At 59.2% G+C, this 19,393-nt stretch overlaps 2 protein-coding genes and 1 long non-coding RNA gene across 9 annotated transcripts; 2 read left to right on the forward strand and 1 right to left on the reverse strand.

The window, feature by feature from the left end:
- The first annotated feature begins 925 nt into the window (after window positions 1-925).
- EIF4B (eukaryotic translation initiation factor 4B) lies at window positions 926-13,867 on the forward strand. Of its 3 annotated transcripts, none has more exons than XM_048928406.1 (15): window positions 926-1,023; window positions 3,621-3,758; window positions 4,803-5,011; window positions 6,036-6,152; window positions 6,611-6,665; window positions 7,814-7,957; window positions 8,043-8,153; window positions 9,274-9,453; window positions 10,930-11,164; window positions 11,265-11,383; window positions 11,661-11,853; window positions 12,579-12,643; window positions 12,769-12,835; window positions 12,915-12,987; window positions 13,657-13,867. In XM_048928406.1, the coding sequence occupies exons 1-15, from the start codon at window positions 1,011-1,013 to the stop codon at window positions 13,720-13,722; spliced, it is 1,785 nt and encodes a 594-aa protein (XP_048784363.1). In that variant the 5' UTR covers window positions 926-1,010; the 3' UTR covers window positions 13,723-13,867. The 3 variants fall into 3 exon arrangements, with proteins under 3 accessions (XP_048784363.1, XP_048784362.1, XP_048784361.1); XM_048928405.1 differs by having other exon boundaries at window positions 976-1,023; window positions 3,624-3,764; XM_048928404.1 differs by having other exon boundaries at window positions 980-1,023; window positions 3,621-3,764.
- On the reverse strand, window positions 13,725-15,796 carry LOC125685432 (uncharacterized). Its single transcript, XR_007373437.1, has 2 exons — window positions 15,705-15,796; window positions 13,725-15,269 (listed from the first exon to the last, which is right to left on the reverse strand). It is a non-coding gene; the product is annotated as an uncharacterized LOC125685432 (long non-coding RNA).
- On the forward strand, window positions 15,615-19,370 carry PRPH (peripherin). Of its 5 annotated transcripts, none has more exons than XM_048928427.1 (7): window positions 15,615-16,007; window positions 17,006-17,066; window positions 17,238-17,333; window positions 17,410-17,571; window positions 17,720-17,845; window positions 17,927-18,147; window positions 19,167-19,370. In XM_048928427.1, the coding sequence occupies exons 1-7, from the start codon at window positions 15,670-15,672 to the stop codon at window positions 19,174-19,176; spliced, it is 1,014 nt and encodes a 337-aa protein (XP_048784384.1). In that variant the 5' UTR covers window positions 15,615-15,669; the 3' UTR covers window positions 19,177-19,370. The 5 variants fall into 5 exon arrangements, with proteins under 5 accessions (XP_048784384.1, XP_048784386.1, XP_048784382.1 ...); XM_048928429.1 differs by having other exon boundaries at window positions 19,170-19,370; XM_048928425.1 differs by lacking the exon at window positions 19,167-19,370 and adding an exon at window positions 18,754-18,964.
- The last annotated feature ends 23 nt before the right edge of the window (window positions 19,371-19,393 follow it).

Below are 19,393 nucleotides of genomic sequence, written 5' to 3' on the forward strand. Positions count from 1 at the left end.
GGGCTGCGTTACACGGGGACTGGGATGGAGAGACAGATGAACAGACACACAAACACACATATCAGTGCACTTGGTTTTGCACTAGGGCCGGAGGAATGGCAGGCATCCATACAGATCGGAAGCAGCATCCTTGAGAGCAGCCCTGCAGAGAAGGACCTGGGGGTCCTGAGGGATGAGAAGCTGAACGTGAGCCAGCAGTGTGTGACTGCAGCTTGGAAAGCAAATGGGATCCTGGGCTCCATCAGCAGAGGGGTGGCAGCAGGGACAGGGAGGCGATCGTCCCCCTCTGCTCTGCTCTTGTGAGCATCTTGTGTGCTCTTGTGTACCATCTGCAGCACTGCGTCCAGGGCTGGAGCCCCCAGGACAGGAAAGGCAGGCAGCTGTTGGAGAGGGTCCAGAGGAGCTGGAGATGAGCAGGGGCTGCAGCACCTTCACTACAAAGCCAGGCTGAGGGAGCTGGGCTCGTTCAGCATGGAGAAGAAGGCTGGGGGTGAGCTGAGTGCAGCCTGCAGTGCCTGAAGGGAGCCTGCAGCCAGGAGGGGAGGCAGCTCTGTGCAAGGGGAGATGGCAGCAGGACGAGGGGAAATGAAGCTGAGGGAGGGCAGATGGAGGCTGAATGTCAGGGAAGTTGTGTGCTGTGAGAGCGGTGAGGGGCTGAACAGCTGCCCAGAGAGGCTGCGATGCCCCGTCCATCCCTGGAGGTGTTGGAGGCCAGGCTGGATGGGGCCCTGGGCAGCCTGGGCTGCTGTGAAACGTGGACGTTGGTGGCCCTGCATGTTGAGGGGGGTTGGAGCTCCGTGATCCTTGAGCTCCCTTCCAACCCGCGCCATTCTGTCACTCTGTGACGCACCGCCCACGTGCCCACCGCACACGCGGCATTGCGCACTCCCCCTCCGACCCGCCCCTGCCCCGGGTTTCCCGCGCCCCGCCCCGCCGGAAGTGGGCGTGGCTCCGGCGATCACGTGACGGCTCCATCCGGGCCTTTCGCCCTCTCTCTGCCTCTTGCCAAGATGGCGGCCTCAGGTGAGCGCCGCGCGGCGGCTCCGACCCCACACCGCCCCGCGGTCGCCCCAAAGCCACCTCCGAGCGGCTCTTCCCCACTCCGCTGCCCCACCGCTGCTTCGAGACGGGGTCGGGCGAGGGGTTGGCGGCGTTGCGGGGGCGGCACCGCGGCTCTGCGGGGCCTTCAGGGCCGGGAGCGGCCTTCGGGCCTTTCCCCCCCCACCCCACCCCATACACACATACACACAGCGCCCATTGGGGGGGGGGGGAGGGGACGGGCGCGGAACTGCGCAGGCGCGGAGCCGGGGGGGGGTCCACGTGGGGCGCGGTGCGGGGCCGGGAGCGGCGGTGCGGGGCTGGGTGCGGGGAACGGGGACAGCCGAAGCGTTTCCGGGCGCTGCGCAACGCGGGGGTGACGTGTGTGCCGTGCGGCGACAGCGTCCGGGCCGGTTCTCCCGGCCTGACCGGCGTCCGTGCACGGCTGCGGATCGTGCGGTGCACCATCATCGTTTCTCTGTGCGCTGCTGGGCTCTGTGCAGTGCGTGGTGGCAGCGCTGCAGTGCTGGCCGTGTGCAATGCGCAGTGACATCTGGGGCCTGCTGAGCCCATGCAGTGCATCAGCACCACCCGGTGCAGTGTTGGAACCCGTGCAGTGCGCTATCATCATCACGTTTGTACAGTGCTGGGCCTTGTGCAGTGCGTGGTGTAGTGCTGTGGTGCTGGCCATGTGTAATATGCGTTGACATCTGGGCACTGCTGACATCATGCAGTGCACCTTCGTAGTGTTTGTGCACTGCTGGGGCTCATTCAGTGCACTTTCATCACATCTGTGCAGTGCTGGGCCCTCTGCAGTGCATGGTGCAGTGCTGTGGCGCTGGTCTTGTGCAGTGTGCACTGACATCTGGGCACTGCTGGCATCATGCAGTGCACCTTCATCACATCTGTGCAGTGCATGGTGCAGTGCTGTGCTGGCCGTGTGCAACACACAGTGACATCTGTGCAATGCTGGCCCCATGCAGTGATCCAGCACCACCCCATGCACTGCTATGAATTGTGCAGTGTGCCATCATCAGCATTTGTACAGCACCGGGCCCTGTGCATTGTGTGGTGCAGTGCTGTGGTGCTGGTCTTGTGCAGTGACATCTGGGCACTCCTGGCATCATGCAGTGGTGCAAGGCTGGGTTCTGTGCACTGCATGGTGGCGGTGCTGTGTACAATGCACAGTAACATCTGGGTAATGCTGACCCTGTGCAGTGCTCCAGCACCGCCCCACATGCTGCTAGGAGTCATGCAGTGCACTGTCATCATATTTTCGTAGTGCTGGGACTCTGTGCAGTGCGTGGTGGCAGTGCTGTGGTGCTGTCTATGTACGATGCACAGTGCCATCTGGGCCCTGCTGGCCCCACACAGTGCACCAACACCATCCTGTGCACTGCTGTGCTGTGTGCAGTGCTGATGGCAGCACTGGTGCTGGCCTTTTGCAGTGTGCAGCGACATCTGGGCACTGCTGGCATCGTGCAGTGCACCATCACCCTGTGCACTGCTGGGACTCATGCAGTGCACCATCATTGCTTCTCTGTGCAGTGCTGGGCAGAGCATGGTGGCAGTGCTGTGGCGCTGCTTTTATGAACTGTGCAGTGACATCTGTGCACTGCTGGCATCATGCAGTGCACCTTCATCACATCTGTACACTGCTGGGCTCTGTGCAGTGTGTGGTGCAGCGTGGTGGTGCTTGCCTGATGTAACGCACAGTGACATTTGGGCACTGTGGGCGTGATGCAGTGGATCAGCACCACCCCATGCACTGCTGGGACTCGTGCAGTGCACCATCATCATGTCTGTGTCCTGCTGGGCTCTGTTCTTGCTGGCAGTGCTATGGTGTGCCACTGCTATCTGTGCAGTGCGTGGTGGCAGCAGTGTGGTGCTGGCCCTGTGCAGCATGCAGTCAGTGTGCTGGTTTTGGTGACCCCCATGCTGGTTTTGGAGAGCTCTATGAGATTTTGGAGAGTTCTGCATGTTTTTGGATGTCTCCATGTGCTTTCACTGGCTCCCCATGTTGGTTTTGTGGAGCTCTGTGTCAGTTTTGGTGATCCCTGTGCTGGTGTTGGGGACCTCTTCATGTTTGTGGGGAGCTCTGTGAGATTTTGGGGTTCTCAACATGTTTTTGGGTATCTTCATGTGCTTTTGGTGACCCTCTGTGCCAGTTTTGGCAACCGTGCCAATTTTGGGGATCCTTGTGCCGGCTTTGATGACTCCTGTGTCAGTTTTGGTGACCCTGAGCTGATTTTGGGGAACTGTGTGCAATTTTGGCAGCCCCTGTGCTGATTTTGAGGAGCTCTGCCAAGTTTGGCAACCGTGCCAGTTTTGATGATCCCGTGCCCATTTTGGTGACCTCTGTGTCAGTTTTGGTGACCTCCGTGCCTATTCCGATGAGCTCTACACCTGATTTGGTGACACCCATGCCGTTCTGGCAGAGCTCCTCACCGATTTGGGGCAGCTGTGTGTGAATGCAGCTCTTGACCCCCACCCCCTCCTCCTCACATCCCATTGCCACCAGCGGGGAGGGGGGGGTACAGACAGAGCCCTGGTGCCAATCTGGCCACCCCCCCACCCCGCAGCAGCCAAGAAGAAGAACAAGAAGGGGAAGACCCTGACCCTGACTGATTTCCTGGCGGAGGATGGCGGCAGCGGTGCGCCCACCTACATCCCCAAGCCAGTCAGCTGGGCTGATGAGACCGATGACCTGGACGGCGACGGTAGGGGTGAGAGCGAGCCTAGGGCAGCTACTGTCTGTTTTGGGGGGCTACTGTCCACGTTGAGGGGCCACAGTCTGTGCGGGGTGGCCACCGTGTCTGTGGCTATGGGCTAAAGGGGGTGGCCACCATCCCTGTTGCTGTGGGGTGGCCACTGTGTATAACATGGCCACGATCTGCACGACGTGTCTGCCACCTGCAGCACATGGCCACCATCTAGGTGATGTGACCACCACCTCTAGCCCATGGCCACCACCTCCCTGCTCTGGCCAACCCTGCAGCCCATGGCCACCACCTCCACTTCGCGCCCACCCCCTGCAGCCCATGACCAGCACCTCCACGCTGTGCTCCCCCCCCCTGCAGCTCATGACCACCACCCCCATGCTCTGAGCACGTCCTGCAGCCCATGGCCACCATTTCCACACCGTGGCCACTCCCTGCTGCTCTTGGCCACCACCTACATGATGTGACCATCACCTACACAATGTGGCCATCACCAACATGATGTGGCCACCACCTCCATGCTGTAGCCACCCCCTGCAGCCCATGGCGACCTCCTGCAGCACATGACCACCACGTCCATGTGGTGGCCACCCCCTTTAGCCCATGGCCACAACCCCCATGCTGTCACCACCACCACCCCCATGCTGTGAGCATGCCCTGCAGCCCATGGCCACCACCTCCATGCTGTGGCCACTCCCTGCTGCTCTTGGCCACCACCTACACAATGTGACCATCACCAACATGATGTCACCACTACCTCCATACTGTAGCCACCCCCTGCAGCCCAGGGCCACAATCTCCATGCTGTCACCACCACCCCCACGCTGTGAGCATGCCCTGCAGCCCAGGGCCACCACCTCCATGCTGAGAGCATGCCCTGCAGCCCATGGCCACTACTTTCACACTGTAGCCACCCCCTGCAGCCCATGGCCACCTCCTGCAACACACGACCACCACCTCCGCATGGTGGCCACCCCTTTTAGCCCATGGCCACCATCTCCACGCTGTGGCCAACTCCTGCAGCCCATCCATTCTCTCCCACAGTCTCCACCGCTTGGCACAGCAATGATGATGATGTGTACCGGGCTCCGCTGATCGACCGCTCGCTGCTGCCCACCGCCCCCCGCGCTGCACGTGAGCCCAACATCGACCGCAGCCGCCTGCCCAAGTGCCCGCCCTACACGGCCTTCCTGGGCAACCTGCCCTACGACGTCACCGAGGACTCCATCAAGGACTTCTTCAGGGGCCTCAATGTGAGTCACGTGGGGGCACAGCGTGGTGATCTGTGGTGGGGTTCTTTGGTGTTTTGGGAGTGGGAGCGGTCGTGTTGCACGCCATGGAAAGGGGTGTTACGATGCTTGGAAGTGTTTGCAGCCCCAAAATGGGGTGAGGGTCCTTGAAGATCATAGAGTCATGGGATGATTGGGTTGGAAGAGTCTTTGAAGATGGTAGAATGATAGAAGGATCCTTTAAGATCATGAAACGATGGGATGGTTGAATTGGAAGGATCCTTCAAGATCCTAGAATGATAAAAAGGTGGTTCAAGATCATAAAACCATGGGACTGGTTGGGCTGGAGGGTTCTTGAAGATCATGGAACCGTGGGATAGTTGGGCTTCAAGGGTCCTTCAAGGTCATGGAACTGTGAGACAATTGGATTGGAAGGTTTCTTCAAGATGATAAAACCATGGGATGTTAGAGTTAGAAGCATCCTTGAAGATTATAGAACCATGGAGTGGTTGGATTGGAAGGGTCCTGGAAGATCATAGAACCATGGGATGTGCTGAGTTGGAAGGGTCTTTGAAGATCATGGCATCATAGGATGGTTGGGTTGGAAGGGAACTTCAAGATCGTAGAGCCATTGAACCTGCTTGGGTCGGAAGGGTCCTTGAAGATCACAAAACCGTAGAACCGTAGAATGGATTGAGTGGAAAGAGTCCTTAAAGGTCCTTAAAGGATTGGATGGTAGGATGATTGGATCGTAGGATGGTTGGAATGGAAGGATCCTTTTAGATTGCAGAACCATAGAATGGTTGGGATGGAAGCATCCTGAAAGATTATCAAACCATAGGATGGTTGAGTTGGAAGGTCCTTACAGATCACAGGACCATCTGATGGCTTTGGGTTCTACCAAATGGATAAAATGGGGCCAACAGGCGACCCCCAGGGATAGCAGTGAGCCACGTGCTCACAGACAACCCCATGGTCTTGCTTCTGACCACAGGAGAGTGGCCCTAACACGTTCTTACCTTCTCCTCCTCCTCCTTGTTCCCCACAGATCAGTGCCGTGCGCTTGCCGCGGGAGCCCACCAACCCTGAGAGGTTGAAAGGTTTTGGCTACGCTGAGTTTGAAGACATCGACTCCTTGTTCCAGGCACTGAGCCTCAATGAGGAGGTGAGCTCAGGACCCCAAGTGTCAGCAGCAGGGCAGGCACTGCATGTCCTAGGAGGCATCAAAGTGGCACCAAGTATGGACCTCTCTGGGGCTGGCAGAACTGTGGGGGAAGGGCTGAAATGGGGCAGAACGTTGCCTTTAGAGCCCCCAGGAGAGCAGCACATTGCCTTTAGGATGCCCAGAAGAGCAGAATGTTGCCTTCAGAGTCCCAGGAGAGCAGAATGTTGCCTTTAGGGTTTCCAGGAGAGCAGAACTTTGCCTTTAGGGCCTCAAGGAGAGCAAACCTTTGGTTTTTGGTTCTCCAGGAGAGCCCCCGTGGTGCACAAGCTGCCTGCTCTGTGCTCAGCCATCGCTCCAACATTGGCTCACACCAATCCCTGAGGGTTGGGGCCAATATTTGGAGGCTGGGGCTGATTCCAGGGGACTGATTCCTCTCTTTTTTCTTTTTTTTTCTCCAGTCTCTAGGAAACAGAAGGATACGAGTGGATGTTGCTGACCAAGCTCAGGATAAAGGTGAGATCCTAGGGCTCCATTGAACCCCCACTGCCGGTTTGGGTCAGAAACTCTGGATTTGGAGTCTTTTGGGCTGAAGGCTGGAGTGGAGGCTGGCTTTGGGCAGAGCAGGGGCTCAGCAGTGGGGGACCTACCAAACTGTCCCCACATCTGTGTCCCTGTCACACAGTGGCACAGCACTGTGTGGTTCCAGAGCGTCGGTGCTCCCTGCCACATGCAGGTCACCACACTGCGCTCTGTCCCCAGCCCCAATCTCATGCTCTCCCACTTCCCCTCCCCTTCCCTTTCCCCTTTCCCTTGTACCTTTCCCTTTCACCTTCCCCTTTCCTCTTTCTTTTCCCCTCCCTTTCCTGTTCCCCATCCCCATTCCCTATACTCTTTCCCTTTCCCTTTTCTCTTCCTCTTTTTCCTCTTTTCCTTTCCCTCTTTTTCCCCTTTGCCCCCTCCTTCTCCATTCCCTATTGTCTTCCCCACTTCCTTTCCTTCTTCCCCATTCCCCCTTCTCTTTTCTCTTCCCCTTTCCCTCTTTCCTTTCCTTTTCCTCTTTTCTCTCTCCTTCCCCTTTCCCATTTCCCTGTTCTCTTCCCCATTTCCCTTCCACCTTCCCCATCCCCCCTTCTCTTTATTCTTTTCTCTTTCTCCTTTTCCCCCTTCCCTTTTCTCTTCTCCTTTCCCTCTTTCCTTTCCTTTTCCTCTTTTCCCTCTCCTTCCCCTTTTGCACTTCCCTATTGTCTTCCCCATTTCTTTTCCTTCTTCCCCATTCCCCCTTCCCTTTTCTCTTTCTCTCCCCTTTTCCCCCTTCCCTTTTCTCTTCCCCTTTCCCTCTTTCGTTTTCCTCTTTTTCCTCTCCTTCCCCTTTCCCACTTCCCTGTTCTCTCCCCCTTTTCCCTTCCACATTCCCCATCCCCACTTCCCTTTACTCTTCTGTTCTCTTTCTCTCCTTTTCCCCCTTCCCTTTTCTCTTCCCTTTTCCCTCTTTCCTTTTCCTCTTTTTCCTCTCCTTCTCCTTTCCCATTTCCCTGTTCTCTCCCCCATTTCCCTTCCACCTTCCTCATCCCCCCCTCCCCTTTACTCTTGTTCTCTTTCTCTCCTTCCCCCCCCCTTTTCTCTTCCCCTTTTCCCTTTCTCTTCCCCATCCCATCCCTCAGACCGGGACGATCGCTGCTTTGGACGGGACCGGGACCGTTTCCGGGACTCAGAGAGGTTTGAGAGCGACTGGCGCGCCCGTCCCGCCGCCTCCGACAGCTTCGATGATTTCCCACCCCGCCGCGGGGACGACGCCTTCGGGGACAGTGAGTCGGGGTCCACATGGGGACAAGGACCCACAGACACGGGGTGGTTTGAGCCCTGACCCCGCCTGTCGGCCCCATCCTGCAGGGTATCGGGATCGCTACGACGATCGGTATCGCGATGGCCCGCGGCGCGACATGGACCGCGGCTTCGGCGGCAGAGATCGCTACGATGACCGCAGCAGAGACTACGACCGGGGTGAGGCGGTGCTGCCACGTGGGGATGGGAGTGGGGGCATGGGGGAATCCCAACAGCAGGGGAAAACCCGGTGTCTGAGAGTGAATCCCAGTATTGCAGAGTGAACCCCAGTGGCTGAGGACAAATCCCGATACCTGAGGGGGAATCCCAGTAACTGAGGGTGAATCCTAATATCTTAGGGTGAATCCCAGCACCTGAGGCTGAATCCCAGTAGCTGAGAGTTAATCCCAATAACTGAGGCTGAATTCCATTACCTGTGGGTGAATCGTTGTATCTGAGGCTGAATCCCAACAGCTGAGGCTGAATCCCATTACGTGTGGGTAAATCCCAATAGCCGAAGGTGAATCCTAGTATTTGAGGATGAGTCCGTGAAATCTGAGGCTGAATTCCAACACCTGGGGCTGAATCCCATTACCTGGGGGTAAATCCCAATAGCTGAGGGTGAATCCTAATATCTGAGGCTGAATCCCAGCACCTGAGGCTGAATCCCAATAAGCTGAGGCTGAATCCCATTACCTGCGGGTAAATCCCAATAGCTGAGGATGAATCCTAATATCTGAGGCTGCCCAACACCTGAGGCTGAATCCCTATAGCTGAGGGTGAATCCAGTTCCCTGGGGGTAAATCCCAATAGCTGAGGATGAATCCTAATATCTTAGGGTGAATCCTGAATCCCAGCACCTGAGGCTGAATCCCATTACCTGCGGGTAAATCCCAATAGCTGAGGATGAATCCTAATGTCTTAGGGTGAATCCCAGCACCTGAGGCTGAATCCCAATAGCTGAGGCTGAATCCAATTCCCTGGGCGTAAATCCTAATATCTGAGGCTGAATCCCAACACCACAGGCTGAATCCCAATAAGCTGAGGCTGAATCCCATTACCTGGGGGTAAATCCCAATAGCTGAGGATGAATCCTAATATCGGAGGCTGAATCCCAATATTCTGATGCTGAATCCAATTGCCTGGGGGTAAATCCCCATAGCTGAGGCTGAATCCCAATAAGCTGAGGCTGAATCCCATTACCTGCGGGTAAATCCCAGTAGCTGAGGCTGACTCCCAGCAGCTGTGGGTGAAGTCCCCGCACTGCGGGCGCAGGGGGGCTGAGCTCTGCACCCCCCAGGCTACAACTCGCGCATCGGCAGCGGCCGGAGGGCCTTCGGCAGTGGCTACCGCCGCGACGACGATTTCCGGGGCGGCAGCGACCGCTACGAGGAGCGCTACGAGCGGCGCGACGACCGCATGGAGCGCTGGGGAGGGAGAGAGGAATACGGGAGGGATGAGTTCCGGCGTGAAGAGAGGGGTAATGGGGAGGGGGGAATTGGGGGGTGAGGGGTGGAGGGGGGGGGGGGGTTGGGGTAGGGGGTATTGGGGGATTTAGGGAATGGGGTTGGAGGGGATGCAGGATGGGGGGTATGGGATGGGGGTGGAGGGGGATATAGGGGATGGGGATGGGATGGGATTGGGATGGGATGGGATGGGATGGGATGGGATGGGATGGGATGGGATGGGATGGGATGGGATGGGATGGGGGGTGGAGGGGATGCATGATGTGGGGTATGGGGTGGGGAGATGGGGATGTTGGGGGATTATAGGGAATGGGGTTGGGATGGGGGGTATGGAATGGGGGTATGGAGGGGGATATAGGGGATGGGGATGGGATGGGATGGGATGTTGGATTTAGGGAATGGGGTTGGGATGGGGGGTATGGAATGGGGGTATGGAGGGGGATATAGGGGATGGGGATGGGATGGGATGGGATGGGATGGGATGGGATGGGGGGTGGAGGGGATGAATGATGTGGGGTATGGGATGGGGAGATGGGGGTGTTGGGGGATTTAGGGAATGGGGTTGGGATGGGGGAATGGAGGGGATGCGGGATGGGGGGTTTGGGATGGGGAGTATGGGATGGGGGTGGAGGGGGATATAGGGGATGGGGTTGGGATGGAATATGTAGGGGGGTGCGGGGTATGGGGATGGGGAGCGGAGGGGATTTAGGATGTGGGGCGTGGGTGTAGGGGGATGCAGAATGCGGGGTATGGGGAGGGATGTGGGGTGTGGGATAGGGTGTGTATGGGGATGTGGCATGTGGGGTATGGGATGGGGGCTGTAGGGGGATGCAGGATGAGGGGTATGGGATGGGGAGATGGGGGTGTTGGGGGATTTAGGGGATGGGGTTGCGATGGGGGGTGGAGGGGATGCGGGATGGGGGGTATGGGATGGGGGTGAAGGGGGATATAGGGGATGGAGTTGGGATGGGATGGGGGGTGGAGGGGATGCATGATGTGGGGTATGGCATGGGGAGTATAGGGGGATTTAGGGGATGGGGTTGGGATGGGGGGTGGAGGGGTGCAGGATGTGGGATGGGGGGTGGGATGTGGTGTATGGGATGGGGAGCATAGGGGGATTTAGGTGATGAATTGGGATGGGAGGTGTGGGGGAGGGATGCAGGATGTTGGTTATGGAATGAGGGGTGTAGGGGAATTTAGGGGATGGGGTTGCAATGGGAGGTGTAGGGGATGCAGGGTGTGGGGTATGGGGTGGGATGTGGGGTATGGAATGGAGGGTGTTGGGGTATTTCAGGTGGTGTGATTTGGGGTACGGACTGTTGGATGGGGAGGTGTAGGGGAATGCAGGATGTGGGATTCGGGATTTGTGGGGTGCAGGAAGCAGATGGCCGATGCAGGATGAAGCACGTGGGTGGAGAACTGCGGGATGCATTGTGTACGGGATGCGGGGATGCAGGACACCCCCCAGCCCCACGTGCCCCCCCCCCCAGGCCCCACGCAGCGCCCCAAGCTGAACCTGAAGCCGCGCAGCGCCCCGAAGGAGGAGGAGAGCACAGCAGCCCCTGCACCACAGTCCAGCCGCGCCGCCTCCATCTTTGGGGGGGCCAAACCCGTGGACACGGCCGCCCGCGAGCGTGAGGTGGAGGAGAGGCTGCAGAAGGAACAGGAGAAGCTGCAGCGGCAGCTGGAGGACGACAAGAGGCTGGAGCGGCGGCCCCGGGAGCGGTGGGGAGACGCGGCACTGGGGACGTGGGGCAGGGGTACAGCTCTGCAGGCTGCCACGCTGAGCCCCGTTCCCGTTCCCCTATCCGCCCCCCGCTTCCAGGTACCCTAGCAGCCGCAGTGAGGACAACCCTGAGCGGTCACGGACGGGCAGCGAGTCCTCGCAGAGCGGAGCCGCAGGACCTCCTGGCACCACCGCCGGCACCGGTCCCACCGGGAGGAGTAGGTGTTGGGTGGGGGATATAGGGGATGGGGTTGGGATGGGATGGGGGATGGAGGGGATGCATGATGATGTGGGGTATGGGATGGGGCGTATAGGGGGATTTAGGGGATGGGGTTGGGATGGGGGGTGTAGGGGGATTTAGGGGATGGGGAGCGTGGGAGGATGTGGGATGGGGGTCTGGGGGTTGGGATGTGGGTGGGGGTCTGGGGATGGGGGGGGTGGGGGTGCAGGGAGGGCTCACCCCCAGCCCTGCCCGCCGTTCTGTGCCCCCCGCAGCCACACGGAGGAGGGAGAGTGAGAAGTCGGTGGAGGGCGATGCGTGCGGCCGCGAGGAGGAGGGCCGCGAGGAGAAGCAGCCGCTGAAGGTGATGCCCGCGCCACCCCCCAAGGAGAACGCGTGGGCCAAGCGCAGCAGCAGCACCGCCGGCCGCTCCCCGGGCTCTGACTCCGAGCAGCACTCACCCAGCAGGTGAGGGGTGATGGGGGGCTTGGTATGGGGCTGGGAGCCCGAAGCGTTCTGCTGGGATCTCAGTACGAGGCTGGGAGCCCAAACGGTTTCCTGAGGGCTTGGCATGGGGCTGGGAGTCCTGGGTGTTCCCCCTGCAGAGGTTGGGGGGGGACAGAAACCCAAATCTTCCCTTGCAAAGTTGGCGTGGGGCTCGGCCTTCCCAAATCAGTTCCCTATAAGATTTGTCTGAGGTCAGAACCCTCGAATGGTTCTCCTGTGAGGTTGGTGTGGGGCTGAATCCCAAATTGTTCCCCCGCAGGTTCTTGCTAGGACTGAATCCCCAAAATTAATCCCCTGGGACTGAAATCCCAAAAACATTCCCCTATAAGGCTGATGCAGAGACTGATCACACCCCACGTTCTGATCCATGGTTGACCCCATATCTGAAACCCATTATCTCATCCCAATGGCCAACCTCAATGGCTCACCCCAATGACCAACACCCCAGTAGCCAACCCAACAGTGGACCCCCATGTCTGACCCCAATAGCCAACCCCAATGATTAACCACCATATCTCACCCCAGTGGCCAACCCCAGTGGTTGACACCCATTATCTTATCCCAAAAGCCAACCCCGGTGGCCAACCCCTATGTCTGACCCCGACAGCCAACCCCAATGCCTGACCCCACACCTGTCCCCCTCTCTGACCCCATTCTGACCCCGCTGTGACCCTTTGTCCCCCCAGCAGCCAGATGGCTTCCCGCCCGCCTGCAGAGAACGGGGCCACCCCGAGGAGCACCCACCGGAGAGGTGAGGGGGGCAGGCAGTGGGGTGGGATGGGGGGCAGAAGTGTCCCCTTGGTGGCATTGGGAGCATGGTGGCTTTAGGTTGGGTGGACACGGCGTCCTCAGCACATGGTCGTGTCTCCTCCCCAGGGGATGAGAACAAGCCAGATGGGGGCCGGGATGGCCCGAAGGCGCGCAGTGGGAGCTCGGCCGAGAGGTGAGTGCCGCTCGTTAGGGTTAACGAGGGGATGCTGCCCTGCGTCACCCTGCTCAGTGCCATCCCCATCCCTCCCCAGGAAAGACGGCCGCAAGGAGCATGAGGCAAGAGCTGCGCCTGAGCCAAAGAGACTGGAGGACAGCCCAGCCCCCGTGAGTGTCATGGGGGAACCTGACAGGACCTGGGGGTAACCCGAGTGGGACCTGGGTGCGACCCCAGAGGGATTGAATGGGACCTGGGTCTGATGCATTAGCATCAGGTTCCATTAGTGCCCTGACGGGACCTGGGAGTGACCCAGTGACATTGGGTGAGACCTGGGTCTGATGCGTTAGCATCATTAAGGGAGTGACCCCAGTCGGACCTGACAGGACCTGGGAGTGACCCCAGAGGGATTGAATGGGACCTGGGTCTGATGCATTAGCATCAAGTCTCATTAGCAACCTGACGGGACCTGGGTGTGACCCAGTGGGACCTGACAGGACCTGGGTGTGACCCAGTGGCATTAGGTGAGACCTGGGTCTGATGCATTAGCATCAGGTCCCATTAAGGGAGTGACCCCAGTAGGACCTGATGGGACCTGGCTGTGACCCCAGTGGGGTTGGATGGGGCTGGGGGCAGTGCCACACTCCGGCTGAGCTGTAGGGCACAGCCCTAGGCTTTGGAGTTTGGGGGCTGTATGGGGTTTTCTGTGAATTTGGGGCTTTGGACACCTATAGGGCTTTGGGATTTGAGGCTTTTTGCAGGTTGGGGGCTATTGGGGATGGGTTTGCCTGGTTGTGGGGCAGGGCCCAGCCTCACAGCACTGGCACTGCACCCCACAGTTCAGCCACGCCAGCAAGTATGCAGCGCTGTCAGTGGACGGCGAGGAGGAGGAGTGCGGCGAGTGAAGGCCGTCCCCAACCCCAACACCGAAATGGAACAGAAAACCCAGCGCCGCCCCGCCGAAATCAAGCCAAGAATCAGCATAAGGAAAGGAAAAAAAGGAGGAAAACCGACATTGCCGGGCCCTGCCGCTCCGCCCTGCTTCATTTGGGGTTTTTTTTGGGGGGGTGGGGGTCTTTGGGGGGGTCTGGCCTCATGTCTGCCCCCCATCTCCCGCTGTGCCCCGTTGGGGTGGGAGTGCTGTGGGGTGTGGGGCTGCGCGGCGCCGGGCGCCGTTGGGTTTTCTGTTGGTTTCCTCCAATAAAGGTGATCGGAACGGCCGCACCGGCGCTGCGTGGTGGGGGGCACCCGGGGGTCTTCTCAGCCACATCCTCACCCCATCCTGTGCTCATCCATACCCCAAAACCATGCCATCCTCACCCCAGTTCTGTCCCGTTCTCATCTGTCCCCATCCCATCCCTGTCACATTCCCACTCCCTCCCCCATTCCAATCCCACATCCCATCCCCACCCTAATCCCGTTCCATCCCCTCCCTATCAACACTTCATCCCTATCCTCATCACCATCTCAATCCCATCCCCAACCCCATTCCCATCCCAATCCCCACTCTCATCCTCTCCAACCCCAATCCCATCCCCGTTCCAATCCCATCTCATCCCTGTCCTCATCCCAATCCTACCCGCGCCCCAAACAGATTCCCTTAGTGGAAGCCATGGGGAAACCTCAAAAATGGGGAGATTCTATAAAGTGAGGCAGTTCCTGACTGGGGACACCCCAAAATCGGGGGCGTCTCCCGTTGGGGCAGATGACTTCTGGACACCCCAAAGCTCCCTTACGCTCAGTCCCCCAGCGCCTCTCTGTGCCCCCCCTGTGTGCCCCATAGGCTTCCCAAAGTGCTTGCTTGAGCCTGTGCGCATGCGTAATGCCGCCTGGCGGACCGAAGACCATAGAGATTGGCGGAACTGTGGCGCAGAGCGGTAAGAGCTGTTTGCGCATGTGTACTACAGCCTGGAAGACCAAAGAAGCATAGAGATTGGAGGTCTGGGAGCGCAGAGCGGTTACAACAGACTTTCCGCGTTTCACTGCACATGCGCAGTACAGTCGCAAGCGCTATTATCGTAGGTATTGGCGAACTGACGACGCAGAGCTGTCAGAGTGGAGAGTCGCGACTTCTGTGTGTCGCAACACTTGCATGTTAGCGACAGGATTACCAATTACCATGGAGAATAGAGACTCGGAGCGGGAGGGCAGAGCGACGCGCTAAGCAGCTCCAAGAGCGTTCTGCGGGGCAGTGCTGGCGCCGGGGAGGTCCGAACCGCCTTGAGCAACCCTGATCCCCTCCGCTCTATAAAACCAGCAGCAGCAGCACCGCCTCTAAAAGTTCCGCCGGCCCTAAAACCGCCACCGCCGCCTCCAGGGTTCAACCGTCCCCCAAGCGCCACTCCTGCAGTTCCGCTCTTTGGCCACACGGTGGCAGCAGAGACTGAGAAAAGAGCCGCGCTGCTCCGAACGCTGCGTGGGATTTTTCCATTTGGTTTTGAAGAGCGCAAAGCTGGGAAAAAATAAATACAATACAATACAATAAAAATAAAATTCTCCAAGAAAATCTATGTTAATGTGTTGTAAACACGTGCCCAAAACAGTATAGAACTGACGTTACGTTTTTCTTAAATGCTTCCTTACCGAAATCGAATTACTAGGGAATTCAGTGACAGTGATGGAGGGATGGGGAGCGCAAGCGATGCTCAAACCCCGCTGCTTTTGGCACTCAGCAGCTCCCACCTGAGCCCAGGGAGCGACCGGGGGCACCTGCGGGAGCCCCGCCCCCCACCCCCAGTCCCCTCCCCTCTTTTCCTTCCCGTTGCTCCTCACTCCCGCGTCCCCCCGCCGGGGCGGAGCCGCCGTTCGCTGTCAATCCCCGCAACCGACGGCCGCCTCTTCCCGCAGCCGCGATGAGTCGCGATTTCTCCCCACCCCGGGACCGCACCCTCGATTCTCCGCCGGTTCCCGTTGATGCGCGTTCGGCGGGGCGCAGCGCGGAGCGGACGGAGTTGGCGGCTCTGAACGATCGCTTCGCCGCTTTCCTGGAGAGGGTGCGGGCGTTGGAGAGGCAGAACGGAGCCCTCCGCTCGGCCATCGGCCGCGCCGCCGCCGCTCCCCGCGCTGCGGGGTTGGTGCGGGGAGAGCTGCGGGGGCTGCGGGAGCGGCTGCAGCGCCTCGGCCGGGAGAGGGAACGGCTGCAGGGAGAGCGCGATGGGCTCGCGGCGGAGCTGCAGGGGCTGCGGCGGCGGTGCGCGGCGGGAGGAGGAGCGGAGGGGGTGTGATGGGAGGGGAGCGGGACAGCGAGATGTATGGGGAGGGAGCGGGAGCGATGTGATGTGAGGACCGGGATGCGACGGGGAAGGAAGGGTGGGCGCACCGAAATGTGTAGAGGGGAGAATGGGAGTGATGTGAGTTAGCCGGGATGTGCTGGGGAGGGACTGGGAGTGATCTGGGGGTGGGGACCGTGGGGTGAAGCGGAATTCACAGTGGTGAGGACCGAGAGCTTGGGATGGAGGAGGCTCTGGAATGGAAACGATGGGATGAACGGGGATGTGTTGAGGAGGGACTGGCTGTGGTCTGGGGTGGGAACTGGGGATGAGTGGAGATGCACCGGGAAGTGAAGCGGAGGTCATAATAGGGGTGGGCAGCGGGGGATGCATCCGGAGGTGCTGGGAATGGATTTAGGATGCATTGGGATACGCTGGGGGTGGGGAATAGGAAATGCAGTGGGGGTCAGAGGGATGGAGATTGAGATGCACTGGGATGGGAAGCAGGAAATAGACTAAGGCCATAGGGAATGCATTGGGATGTGTTGCAAAGGGATGGAGCATGTACTGGGATGGGGATGGGGACTCCAGAATGAACCAGGACACACCAGGGAGGTGCAAGAGGAAGGGGGGACGACGACCAGGGAATGGGCTGGGGATGTTGGGTGAGGACTGAGATGTGTTGCAAAGGACCCAGGGGATGGTCCTTTGGTGTGTGATGGGTGTAAGGATGGGGGGGATGCAGGGGATGCACCTCAAAGCCTTTCCAACCCAACCACTGCTATGGGTTGGTTGCCCCCCACCTCATCAGACTGCTCAGGATCCCATGCAGCCTGGCCTTAGGCACCTCCAGGGTGGGAAACCCACACCTTCTTTGGGCAGCCTGTGCCAGAAACAAAGAATTTCCCCCTTACGTATCCCTAAAATGGGGTTTTATGCCCCCTCACCCCACTCTGACCTCCCTCCCGTTGCACCCCAGGCTGGAGGATGAGATGCAGAAGCGTGAAGATGCAGAGCAGAGCCTGGTGCTGTTCCGCAAGGTGAGACTGGGGGGGTGGGGGTCCAGTGCACCCCATGTATTTCCCCCACTAATTGGCAAAGGGCTCGGGGATGCCCCATGCACTCTGCCTGGGGGGTGGCCCGAAGTGTATTGGGGGGGGGGGGGGGGGGTCCCATCCTCTTTGCAGTCCCTGCAGCTTTAGCCATTGCAGGACATGGACGATGCCACGCTGTGCCGCCTGGAGCTGGAGCACAGGATTGAGCTGCTGATGGATGAGATCAGCTTCTTGAAGAAGCTGCACGAGGAGGTTGTGGGGGGGACCCAAGGAGGGATGGGGGTCCCGCGTGGGGGCTGTGGTGTGACGGTGTAATGTGGGCACGTAGGAGCTGTGGGAGCTGGAGGTGAATGCACAGAGCCCACAGGCGGGGGCACGAATGGAGCTGCAGCAGCCGGATCTGACAGCTGCACTGCGCGACATCCGCACGCAGTATGAGAGCATCACTGTCACAAACCTGCAGGAAGCCGAGGAGTGGTACAAAGCCAAGGTACCCACGAGGGCATGCATGGGATGGGGACACCCCACAGGGCTGACCCCCCGCACCAGCACCTTGGTGTTTGCTGCTGATGTGGGGATGATGGGGGCACCTCCACAATGCTGACCCTCTTCCCTCTCGCCCCCCACGGTGCCTGCAGTTTGCTGATCTCTCGGATGCTGCCAACCGTAACTGCGAGGCGCTGCGGGTGGCCAAGCAGGAGATGAATGAATCCCAGAGGCAGATCCAGAGCCTCACCTCCGAGGTGGATGGGCTGAAGGGCATGGTGAGCACTGGGGGATTTTGGGGGGTACAAGGAGCCCCCCGTCGCCTTGCCATCCCTTTGTGTCCCTCCTCCATCCTGCAGAATGAAGCACTGCAGCGACAGATGCAGGAGATGGAGGATGAGTTTGGCACGGAGATCAGGAGCTACCAGGAGGCGATGGGGAGGCTGGAGCAGGAGATCCAGTGCATGAAGAAGGAGATGGCACGGCAGCTGCACGAGTACCAGGATCTGCTCCGTGTCAAGATGGCCCTGGACGTGGAGATCGCCACGTACCGCAAGCTGCTGAACAGTGAGGAGGGCTGGTGAGGCAGGGGGACGTCCTGTGGGGAGGGCAGCGCTGAGATGGGACCCTGAGCACGGGGTGGTGGATGCAACCCTTTGGGTGCTGGGAGACCAAGGGGTGCAGCGTTGGGCCGAGCACAGCAGCTGTGCAGACCTCAGCCATTGGAGAGGATCCCTTTCCCATTGAATCCCATTATTGAATTGAAGTGCAAAATCAGGGTCACCTCCCCCTGCGCCCCGCTGTCTCCATCCCCACAGGAACTGCAGTGAGGGGTGGCCGGGATCCCAAGGGCTGCAGCTGTGTCCTCGTGCCCCCACCTTAAGGCTTTGTCTGGAGGAGTGGGAGAAGGGTTTTGGTGGCTTCTCCCTCCCCCAATGCTTGAACCAGCACTGAGCCCTGCGTGGAGGGTGGTGCTCATCCAAACCATTGTGCTGTGGGCATTTGTGCCCTCCCCAAATGGGTCTGACCCCTCCCCAGTGGAGGCCACCCCCTTTTTCTAATAGATTAGACCCCACTAATGAAGCTGCTCCCCCCATAGGCTGGTTTAGCAATAGAGATCAGTCTGTCCCTTCAAGGATGAATACATTCGTTTAGCGAAAGGAATCTATGAGTGCTTGTTCTACAGCTTTCCAGATTGGCTTTGCTTGGTGTGCGCACAGCCTTGTTTTTCTGACCAATCCCACTGGAGTCACAACAGACTGCTTTTATCTTTGCATCCACCAGGTGCAAGGACTTTTTTTGCTTGGATTTCACATGTATTCTTTTGGGTTACAGTGCACCAAGATAGGAAGTAATGGCGAAACAAGCAATGGAAACTTGCCAAACTGGGGGGGGGGGGGAGGGAACAGCTTAAAGGTCCTCCAGGAGGAGGGGCTGACCTCCTCCCAACCCCCCACCTCCAGAATGATTGGGTACAACCCCTCCCAGAGGGGTCGCTCCCCCCTCAAATAGGTTCTGACCCCCTCCCCATGGAACTGGGCCTTCCCAGATGGGGTCTGCCCGCCCCCCATGGACCTGATGTCCTTTCTCCCCCCGCAGCAGGTGGTGATGGAGTCGTGCAAGGAGTGGAGCCCAAGTGATGAAGAGGCCCCTGCGGCCATCCCCCATGCCTGTGCCTTTATTTATTGCTATTTGCTGCTGTGCTCAACGTTGTAGCAGAGCGGAGGGGGGGGTCCCGCCGCCGCCCACCCACCCCCCACCTCCTCAGCCGCAAATAAAGAATGGAGCTTGGAGGAGGCGGAGTCCCTGCAGGGGGCGGGGCTGGA

This window comes from Lagopus muta, chromosome 28 (assembly GCF_023343835.1).
Source record: "Lagopus muta isolate bLagMut1 chromosome 28, bLagMut1 primary, whole genome shotgun sequence".
Lineage (NCBI taxonomy): Eukaryota > Metazoa > Chordata > Aves > Galliformes > Phasianidae > Lagopus > Lagopus muta.